The sequence below is a fragment of the Macrotis lagotis genome, chromosome 8 (genome assembly GCF_037893015.1).
Source record: "Macrotis lagotis isolate mMagLag1 chromosome 8, bilby.v1.9.chrom.fasta, whole genome shotgun sequence".
Lineage (NCBI taxonomy): Eukaryota > Metazoa > Chordata > Mammalia > Peramelemorphia > Peramelidae > Macrotis > Macrotis lagotis.
Window position 1 is genome coordinate 106,842,274 of NC_133665.1, and position 11,609 is coordinate 106,853,882.

Here is an 11,609-nt window from a genome sequence, read left to right on the forward strand (position 1 = left end):
TTAAATGTTATTTTATTTTTTCCAATTACATGCAAAAATAGCTTCCAGCATTCATCTTTTTGTAAGATTTTGAGGTACCATTGTTCCCTCCCCATGACAGTGAGGAATCTATTATAGGTTGTACATGCATAATCATGTTCAAATATTTCCATATTTAATCACCAGCATGGTGTTCTTCATAAAGTAAATATCTGTGCAATGTTTATGTGTTGGAAAAAATAAAGAAGGGACAGAAAGAAGAGGCATTACCAAGAACTTGTGTTTTAGGAAAAGGCATGTATCAAGATTGAGAGTCGCCAGATGGACTATCCAAATGTTGAGCCCTCAAAATATTAAAAGAACCAGAGGAAGCCTCCCATTTATTGGGTGGATCCTTGATATTCTGGGGATAACATGGATGACAGTTGCACCAAATTAGGAAGAGCCTCAGTCTGTGTTAGCTAAGGGTCTGCCCATCCTGGAGGATCATGTTGCTACCAATGGAATTATTTCTATGTCTGTAACATATTTCTTCCCACAAGCTAGAGCACTCCCTGGAGATGAAGCTTGGGTCTATCCTTCCCATGCCTTCTCCGGGTTGTACGTGGGCCCCCTTGGGGGGAGGAGAATCTATGCACTTAATCATGGCCTCTCACCCCCAGGAAGGAGTCCAAGAGAAAGGCATCCAAGTACATGTCCCATGAGCACCTTGGGGTGCAGGTGGGGGATAAAGAAGACTCCATCTGCCACCATTTTGTTGAAGGCAAGAAGAAGGATAGGGGATATAGGGCTTCTTCAACCTGGATGTCTCTGAGCTCCAGATTTGTTCCTTCTGTCTCTGCAAAGTTCCAGGGAGGTCTCTGGGGGTGGTGCAGGGAAGGGAGTGGAGTCCAGGCTCAAGGTTAGTTCTGGCTTCTCCTAACAAATGAATGAAAAAAAGTATTTATTAAGTATTTACTTGCTATGTACAAAGCTTTGTGCTAAGGGTTCAGGATGCACCCAGAAAAAACAATTTCTTTGTCAACAGGGGAAGCTTCTCTCTCCAGGATTGAGAAGGAAGATGCTTCACCTTCCTGGCCCCCAGATTGGAGCTAAGGGGGGAAAGCACAGAGTCAGCTTGTAAGGGATTGGGGCCAGGGCCACTGTCTGATTAGTGCTGGGGGGGAGGAAGGGAACAGGGGCTTTCCTGAGCCGATTCACCTGTCCTTGGCTCTGATTGGTTCCCAGGGAGCCCCTTTGCCCCTAAATCCTGCTAAGCAGTCCCCAGCAGGGAAGGAGGTATGGAAGGGCCCTTCTCACTCTGTCCTTGAACTTCCCAGGACCAAGAGGGCATCAGGAAAGAGGGCCAGGGGCCCCGGGCTAAGCCCGTGATTTGAAGGCCCCCATCTCCTCAGAAGAGTTTGGTTCACATTTTCAAACCACCCTCTTTCCCCAGCCCTACTAGGAAGATGGGGGCTGGAGCCAGTGCTGAGGAGAAGCATTCGAGGGAATTGGAAAAGAAACTGAAGGAAGATGCTGAGAAAGATGCCAGAACAGTGAAGTTGCTTCTTCTGGGTAAACTGAGGGCCCCTGGGGCAGGGATCTTCAGTATATCTGGGGAGGTGGGAGTGGGTAAGCTCTCCCAGCTGACAGGGAGGAAATAAATTAATTACATGGCAAGGAAACCATATGACTTCAATGAAAGGAAATCTGGTCAAAGGAGTTCCTGCTATCAGGAACGGGCCAGGATTCCAAACTCCCTTCCTTTTATATGATTTGTGAAAACCCAAACAACTTGATGACAACAGAAGCACATTCCAAATATTGTACATGGGAGTTCTAAAGGACTCTATCTGGAGGGGGGAAAGCTTTTTTTTTTGGTAAAATAAGTAATAGTCTCTAAACCGGAGAAGCTTTTGTAAAGTGGATAATTCTACCCCCAAGTCTACTTGAGGACATTTTGCAAAAAAAGAATAATTACCCTTTAAGCTATCTGATAAATCTAGACTACCTCTGCCATAAGATTAAGTATATAACAGACACTCCAAAATGTTCACTGACTAAATCAATGAATGAATAGATGGAAAAACAGAGGTGCTCCATTAATCTAATCATGGTACCTATCATCCCTGGCCCTTCTCCCAAAGATTGCATGTCTTCTGTGGGGTTGCTGGGAGTTCCAGAGGCTCTACCTGAAACCATCTCCAAGCTCCTAAAAATATAAGTAAGGAGACCTGGGTGCCACCACCAACTCAATCTCAAATAGGCTGTGGGATTCCAGGCAACTAACTCCCTCTCCCTCCATGATCCCATTTTCTTCCTCATCACAATAAGGACAGATTAGATCATCTCTAAGACCCCTTCTGTATTCTAGGGTGCCTCCCATTTCTATTCAAATTCATTCAAATCAACAACTATAAATTAAGTCCTTAACAGATGGAAAATGAAGAGCAAAGTAGTTTGCGGTGAATAGATAGACCTAATTGGCATTGGGAATAATGGGGTTCAAATCTCACTTCTCATTTCCCAGCTATGTGACCTTGGGAAAGTTAGTTAAGCTCTCAAATAATTTAGAGGTAAATCTCATCTGCCTAGGTTCCCACAACCTACAAAACTCAAAATTTCCCCACAAAAACTCAAGACCTAGAGATAATGTTTATGTAGTATATTAAGCATACATAGCATTTTAAGGTTCTTCTAGCTTGGAACTTCAACATAAATCAGGTTTATAACTCAAAAATACCAAGCCACCATGCATCTATGGACATTTCAGTTTATGGAGTATGTTCATATTGGTTATTCGTTTGGGACTCAGGGCAGGGATTATTATCCTCATTTTATAGATGAGGACATCCTGAGCATTATCATAGCATGTTGGAACCAAAAGACATTTTAGAAACCTTTCTGGCCAACTTCTTAATTTTTAGATAAGAGGTTAGTGAGGCACAGAGAGAGATCAACTGAATTGCCAGAGGTCACACAACGAGTAACAAAGCCTAGTCTTAAAATCTGACAGTTCTCTGGGCACCCGTGTAACTGTATGCAGACAATCCAATTTGTAAATAAACAATTAAATGCACCACTGGGGTACAACTCTGTAAAGAGGGTGCTTTAGGTAGTGTCCTTTTGTAAAGTGAAGAATTCTTTTTTAATAAGAATAAAAAGTTACCTCACTTTAAGTAAATTCCTCTACATCAGCTAGGTGGTACAGTGAATAGAGTACTGACCTCTAAACTAGCTTTCTCTCATCTTCTTGAGTTCAAATCCAGCCAGACACTAACTACGTGACCCTGGTCAAGTCTGTTAGCCTCAGTTTCCTCATCTGTTAAAATGAGCTGGAGAAGGAAGAAGCAAGCTATTCCATTATCTTTGCTAAGAAAACTCCAAACAGGGTCACAAAGAGTCAGACACGACTGAACACTAAACAAATCCTCTCATGAAACAGATACATCAGAGGTAGTCATAACCCTAGAGAAGGATTTGACCTACTAAAGGGGTAAGAGTATTGGATTTGGGGTCAGAACTGCCGTATTTCTGTCCATGATCTTCACATGACCTTGGGCCAGTCACTTCCCTTCCGGCAGGCTCAGTAACCTAAGGAGGTTGGACTAGTTGGCCTCCAGGGTCCCTTCCAACTCTAAGCTCCTATGAGCCTCAGATCTTCATTTCACTGTGGTCCCTACAGGACTCTTCAGTGAGCCCAACTCCCCAAGGACATTTAAAATGCATTGGGTGTTAAGTTACAAAGGTTTGGCTCCCCCACACACACATTCCCAGAGTATGTTTGTTGTATTGTTTCATGGGTCACCAGGGCCAGAGAATTCATCACTTAGTGGCCAGCCTCTCCCTTCTCAGCTGGGATGGTCTTGGGACAGCCAGCTCTGTTTGTCACATGGTGGTCCCTTCCACCCTAGTAGAAATTGTTAGCACTTCCCTTCCTTTGGCAAAGCCCTTGAGAGCCCAAGGTCATCTTAGTACCACAAGGACATTTCCCCCCCACCCCACCACATACAGATGGGAATCAAGTCAGCTGGGCTAAAATTTCTTTATTTAGCACAATGAGATTTTGAATTAATAATAACAATAATATCTTAGAGGTTGGCAAAGTGATTTTAATAATAAGAATCAAAGCTAACATTTATGTACTAACATATATGTAAGGGCTTAACAATTGTTATCTCATTTGACCCTCACAGAACCATTGTCAGGTAGGTGCTTTCAGTGCTGCCATTTTACATATGAGGAAACTGAGGCAAACAGAGGTGAAGTGACTTTCTCAGGAGCACACACTAGTGTATACCTGAGTTAACTTTCAAACTCAGTTTTTCCTGACTCCAAGTCCAACTCTTTAGCTAGCTGTAGGTGAATAATGTGAAATCTCAGCATTTCCTCAAGATAATAACAAGACAATACTCTGGTCGGGGGGGAACAGAAGTGAGGTTCAGGGATAGTAGGAGGCTAAACCCACTGATCCCATTAACTCTGTCCAAATTGCCCTCCCCCATACTATGCCCCTTTAAAACCCCAATAGACACAAATCAACATTGGACTGGATTAGAGGTCTTGGTCACTGATGGCTCTAATCAGTGTACAGACCTCACTCTGTTCCACCTATATCCTTCCCCCTGCCACTACCACTTCTGTTAGACTGTAAGTTAGGTGGCACAGTGGTTAGAATACCAGGCCTGGAGTCAGGAGGATCTGAATTCAAATCCAGCCTCAGATACCTACTAGCTATGTCACCCTGGGCAAATCACTTAACTCTGATTTCGAGAGAGAGAGAGAGAGAGAGAGAGAGAGAGAGAGAGAGAGAGAATATGGGGGTAGAGACCATCTTTTTTTGCTTGTATTCGTATCCCCTTGGGTTAGTATTCTTTCTGTAACATACTTAGAGTTTACTAAATACTCTATCTACCTAGCTATCTAGCTATTTTTCTTTCTTCCTTCCTTCCTTTCTTTAATTCTTTCCTTCCTCCATCCTTCCTTCCTTTTCTTTCATTTCTAATCCTGCTTTCCTTTTCTCCCTGCCCCCATGTCTCCAATCTACCCAGATCCCAAGGCCCAGTCCAGAAAGAAGTTAATCCCCTCTTAACCTCTCAGGGTGATCCTTGGCCAGACACCCCACCTCACCCTTGTCCTGACCCAGTAGAGTGGGTGGGAGGAGCACTAGGTCCTACACACCTTCCCTGAGGGTTTAGTACCCTGGATACCCTTTCCCTGGGGAGGGAATAATCCTTGGGTTACTTAGCCCTGCCATGGACCTCTTGGAGCCAGTTCAACTGGCTTGGGGGACAGTCTTTGTCTCAAGGTCTAGCATTCTCCATCTTCTTTCCAATTTTTTTTCAGTTTTTTTTTTTTTGCAAGGCAATGGTGTTAAGTGGCTTGCCCAAGGCCACACAGCTAGGAAATTATTAAGTGCCTGAGGTCGGATTTGAATTCAGGTCCTCCTGATTCCAGGTCCGGTGCTCTATCCACTGTGCCACCTAGCTACCCCTCCAATTGTTTTTTGAGTTCACCCTGTCCATCAACTTGAGACCTTCACTCAAGTAGCATTCACTGAGTCCATAGCATTAGGGGTTAACAAACACAGGTAACACAGCCCTCCTAGGGGGACATAGCCTCAGGAGTTCACAGTAGATTTGTATTTCTGTCTCTAGGGGCTGGTGAATCTGGAAAAAGCACTATCGTTAAGCAGATGAAGTGAGTGTCTCTCCTTATGCACTTTCCCTCCTCCCTCCACCCTCCTGAGCACCATCCTCTAGGAAAGGCCTGCATTGTAAAATAGAAGACCCCATAGATGCCCATTCTGTGCACACATGTATAGCTACCCCTACTTCACTCCCTGCAATCACCACTAGCAATTCCATTTTCCTACCCCAGACCCCCCATGTTGGACCTGACTCCAGCCTACTGTTGATCCTTCTCTTTCTTGGCTGCCCCCAGAATTATCCATCAAGATGGTTACTCCCTGGAGGAGTGCCTGGAATTTATAGCCATCATTTATGGCAACACACTGCAGTCCATTCTGGCCATTGTCCGGGCTATGACAACCCTCAACATCCAGTACGGAGATTCGGCCAGACAAGTAAGGTTCAGATTTAGCAGGCATAGGTTAGGGGCAAACAGAATTACTAGTAGAGAAATGCAGCCTGGGAGCCAAGGATGTAACCGGTATAATCACAGTTTCATGTTTTGAAGAGGCTATAGAGGTCATTGAGTCCAACCCCTCATTTTCCAGAAAAGAAACAGAGGCCCAGAAAGAGTACTCAAAACCATTCATCATCCAAGTCAATACTCTTTTTAATTTGTCAAATTTGGGAGGAGGGTAGCCTGAGTTCTCAAAAAGGTGCTCAGCAGGGACCCTTTGGACAGTTAGGTAGGATCTGGATCATGGGATGAGGTTGGGTAGTTGGTTAAATGCACTTGGGGGAATCAACCTTTGGTCTGGGTCATCCAGTTGGATTAGGGGAGTTCAGAAAGGCATTGATAGGGCCATATATAAGAGAAGAGCCCCAGAAGGGATTGGGTTGGTTAATTCAGGGAGTATGAGGGTCAGGATACCTGGGAAGTGAAGGAAGGCAGGGATACCTGAAGCAGGTTACCCAGGAGATGGATCTGGGAGCTTGGGTTGTAGAGTCCAGGGGCTAGGTCATTCCAAAAAAGGAAGGGTAGAAGAAGAATCACTGGGTTAGATAAGTGAATTCTAGGAGGGCTATAGTTAATTCATCAGAGAGAAGGTTTACTCCCTTTTCCCATCCTAATCCCTTTCCCAGCCTCTACTACTCACCTTTCACCCCTTCTTTGATTCTTTGATTTTTCAATCCCTCTTTCCCTGTCTACCCCAACCTCCACCCCTGTGAGTTCTGACCATGACCTTAATTATCCCCAGGATGATGCAAGGAAGCTAATGCATATGGCAGACACCATTGAGGAAGGCACAATGCCCAAGGAAATGTCTGACATCATTCAACGGCTGTGGAAGGATACAGGCATCCAGGCCTGCTTTGACAGAGCCTCTGAATACCAACTCAATGACTCTGCAGGATAGTGAGTTCCCAGGCCCCACCAGGGATTAGATGTGGGGGACAGAGAGGCTAGGGCTCCCCAAGTCAGGAGATTGGCCCAGATCAGGATCCAAGGCCTCAGGGTCTAGCTGCTGCCCCAAACCAATTAAATTTAAACAGCAATCTTACCACAAATGCTAAGATTATATTTCATAGTTCATAGGTAGGTAGGTAGGTAGATAGATAGATAGATAGATAGATGATAGATAAATAGATGGATAGATGGATGGATGGATGGATGGATGGATAGAAAGAGATAGATGATATAGATATAGATATAGATAGTGATATAATGGCTTTCTGCCCCATTAGAGGATGAGCTCCCTGAAGGCAGAGGCCATATTTCTCCCTTTCTTTGTACCTCTGTTGCTTAGCACTATGCCTGGAACTGAGCAAGTATTTAATAAATGCTTACTGATTGACTAGACATTTATAAAATAACAATTATAGGAAGGACCCTAACTTGGTTTCAGGAATACAAAGATGAAAACTGACAATTCTCCTCAAAGACCTAGTTAAACAAGGTAGTATAAGATGTATGAAAAAAAGCTATGAGATAATGTGAGAGCATAAAAGGAAAGGACTGAGCAGTGCAATAGAAATCCCTTTTACTTTTTTGGGGTATGTGTTGAAATGACCTGAGAAGGATATTGAAAGAAGGGAGGTTTCAACTGAAGGGAGGGGAGGAAAGGGGAAGCCAAGGGGAAGGTTGAGTAAAGAAAAGATGCCAAAATTGAATAGTTGGATGAATCTGGAGCACACTAAACTATTGGCAATGAGGAACAACCTGGAACTTCTGAGTTGGAGACTGGCAGGATCAGATCTGTATGGAGAGAGGAGAGAATAGAGGCAAGGAATTCAGAATCCAGAGAAGACAATCTTTGGTCACATGCTCCATGACCATCCCTACTGGCCATGAACTTAACTCTTCTGGGATCCGAGGCCAGGTTTCTCTCCACTCTATCACCCATACATACTTACATACAAAAATTGCAGAGAAAGTGACAGCTTGCATAGGAGGAAGGACTATCCTTACCAGGGAGGTCTGAATCCAATTCCCATTCCCTATCCCTAATACCCAGCTCAGATATCCCCCAAAGTCTCCCCTGAGTCTCCAAGCAGAGACCCAAGAACATCCCCCAGTCCTGTTTCTAGGAGTCCATGCCAACCCCATATGGTTATCCCTTTGGTCAGCTACCTCTCAGACCTGGAGCGACTGGTGACCCCGGGTTATGTGCCCACTGAGCAAGATGTGCTGAGGTCCCGAGTCAAGACAACAGGCATCATTGAGACCCAATTCTCCTTCAAGGATCTCAACTTCAGGTAAGGAGGCCAAATTCAGTGAGCTTCCATCCCCCTTCCTGAAACTTTGTTCCTTTCCTGAGCCCTCTGTCTCTTCACTGAACTTCCATCCCACATGCCTGACCTCTCCAACCCTGTCCCTGAGTCTTCAATGCCCTTCTTAGGTCCCTGAGTCTTTTATCTTTCCAGTGAATTTCCATCTCTGGATCCTCCCATATTTCCCTAAGACCTTCATCTACTTCCCTGAGCTCTCACCCTGCCTCCCTTATGTCCTGCCTGTAACACTCCATCCCTCTCATTGAACCTTGGATCACCATCCATAACAATCCCCATCTCTATTTCTTCTCTATAGGCCTCCCTTTATGAATTCCCCCTGCCTCCCAAATCTCAGACACTGGGGTAGAGATTCCTTAAACAAAATTGGAGATCACTAAATATTTACTGCTTGTTTTCTGAGAGTCAGGCCCCTCCTCCTCTGGTGAAGGATAGAGGAAGCTGGGGTCCATAAATTTGAGAGTGGGATCCCAGAAGGTGCACTGTTCTCCGACAGGATGTTTGATGTGGGTGGCCAACGCTCAGAGAGAAAAAAATGGATACACTGCTTCGAAGGTGTCACCTGCATTATCTTCATTGCTGCTCTCAGTGCCTACGATATGGTGCTTGTGGAAGATGATGAAGTGGTTAGTATAGACCCTTATAGAAGTCCCTAACCTGAGAGAAAGACCTTGGGAGATTTGGGGGTTCAGTCAATGGTTATTATCAGGATGTTCTTCCCTTTTGATCTTTCAGTCTTTCCCTGCATCTTATGGTCCTCTGTCCATTGTCCTTCACCTAGCTAAATTAGCTGATACTTAGGGGCCCTTGCCATGAGACTTTTTTCCCATGGACTCCCCCTATGCTCCCAATAGTCACTCCATCTGCTGCCCTCTGCCTGATAATCAGGAATTGGGGGTCAGGTGTCAGAGATGAGTAGGCAATTAGACCAGACTCTGGGCCTGGATCCCTATTTCCTATCATGCCTTCACCTATTCAGGACAGATTGTCCTGGGAACCCATGGACATGACTCTCATAGGGCATACCTTGGCACTTTTCCTTCTTAGAGAAAGGAAACCTGAAGCTTGTCCCACCCATCCTCAATAACCAGCTCTCTTCCCTCACAGGAACTTGTACCCTAAGATCCTATCTTTTCCCTTCAAATGAATTTTTCTCTGGGCTCCAGAATTCCTAGTTAAGACCCTGCCAGCACCCAACCTGTTATCTCTCTACTCCTGCCCCTAGAACCGGATGCATGAGAGTCTCCACCTGTTCAACAGCATCTGTAACCATCGTTACTTTGCTACAACCTCCATCGTCTTGTTCCTTAACAAAAAGGATGTTTTCACCGAGAAGATTAAGAAGGCCCATCTCAGCATCTGCTTCCCTGACTATGATGGTGAGAGAGGCCTAGCCCAGTTGCCAAACCCTTAGCCCCACAGTCCTCCCTGGGCTGCTAGGAGCAAAGCAGACTCCCAAGTTCAGGTTCTGCCAGGGGAATCTTCTTTGCCCTCACTTCAAACATGTGTTCCATGTTTGACCACAAGATGGCAGGCCATCTACACCAAACTCCTCACCAGCCTATGGTCCTCATTTATCTCCAGACTCCTTTGTAGGAGACATGGGGCTGAGGAGATTTGGAAGGGTGGATGACTTTCTACATAGTCCTGAAACTTGATTATGACTTTCCTTCTCCATTCTTAGTTCTTAATTTCCATCCTTGAACCCTCTCAGCAGTGACTCCACCATTCCTCTCCCAAACGTTCTCACCCCATCTTAGACATCCTATCCTTATGTCCCACTCTCTATCCTTGAGCCCTTCTCTTATTTTCCAGTCTCATCTCTTACCATCTCCTGCCTTCCCAAGTCCTACCCAACTCCAAGTCAGCCTTGACCTTACATCTTGCATTCTTTCCCTCCAGCGCTTGACCCTTCATCCCTAGCCTTCATCCTCAGCCCTCTATTTCCATCCCTAACTCCCCACACACACACACACACACACACTCCTAACTCCTCCGTTATCCTTCCCTGACTCCTTCCTACCTGCCTCCTCTTGCCCCCCACATTGCACCCTCCTCTTCTCCCATCCCTGACTCCTCCGCCCCCACCCCCTTCTAACCCTTGGGCTCTAAGGCCATTTGGGAGGACTGGGCAGGGGCAGGGTGCTGGGAGCGAGCCCTATCAGAGTCCACAGGCCCTTTCCATCGGGATCCCCTCAGGCCCCAACACCTATGAGGATGCAGGGAACTACATTAAGCTACAATTCCTGGAGCTGAACATGCGGCGAGATGTGAAGGAGATTTACTCACACATGACCTGCGCCACAGACACCCAGAACGTCAAGTTCGTCTTTGACGCGGTCACCGACATCATCATCAAGGAGAACTTGAAGGACTGCGGTCTCTTCTAAGCTGGTGAGCCCCCCATCCCGCCCCCTCCCCTTCTCATAGGCCCTGACCCCAAACCTCCACTGATTCTCTGCAATGACCCTCTCGGACCTGGGGCACCCCAACCGGCTGGCCACGATGCTGCCCATCTGCTGGGAGCCCTGATCTTGCCCTGGACACCGACCAGGAGGGACTAGGGCTTGGACATTGCTCTCATGCTCCCTCTCAGACCTTCCTGGCTTCCTTGGCTCTCCTTTCCAGAACCACTCCCACATGGGACAAAAGAGGCTCTGTAGGTCATGAGACCCCCCAATAGACACCCACACACACACACAGACATGCACCTGACTCTCCTTTCTCTCCATAAGGGGCTCTCTGTAGGGCCAGGAGACTCCCCCTAAAACACACACACACACACACACACACACACACACACACACACACACACACCTGACTCTCCCTTTTTCTCTCTCTCCAGACTCTGCCCAGACTATGGACCTTCCTGCAGCCCTCCATCATTCATTTCACCAGAATTTTGCACAGAGAACCTACTGTGGGTGGGGAGCACTGTGCTGGAGGAGCTATGAAACTTAGAGAAGCTAGGATCTTGGCCTCAGAAGCTAGGCTGTCTAGGGATACGCACTTCTTACGTCCATAGCTCTTTAAGATTTCAGTCTGAGTTGTATAAAGCATTCTGCGCACATCAGCTCTGTGGGGTAGGTAGCATTCTTATGATTATCTGCATTTTACAGATAAAGAAACTGAGCTCAAGGAGATACAGAGATCACACAGTTAGTGAGTCTAAGAGTTAGAATTCAAATCCAGATCTCCTGACTCCAAGTCTACTCTTATTCTGCTAGGGCA

At 46.0% G+C, this 11,609-nt stretch overlaps 1 protein-coding gene across 1 annotated transcript; it reads left to right on the top strand.

The window, feature by feature from the left end:
* Positions 1-1,427: 1,427 nt before the first annotated feature.
* On the top strand, positions 1,428-10,768 carry GNAT1 (G protein subunit alpha transducin 1). Its single transcript, XM_074196047.1, has 8 exons — positions 1,428-1,533; positions 5,616-5,658; positions 5,902-6,043; positions 6,848-7,005; positions 8,217-8,345; positions 8,875-9,004; positions 9,604-9,757; positions 10,578-10,768. Exons 1-8 carry the CDS (start codon positions 1,428-1,430, stop codon positions 10,766-10,768), a joined length of 1,053 nt encoding a protein of 350 aa, XP_074052148.1.
* Positions 10,769-11,609: the final 841 nt, after the last annotated feature.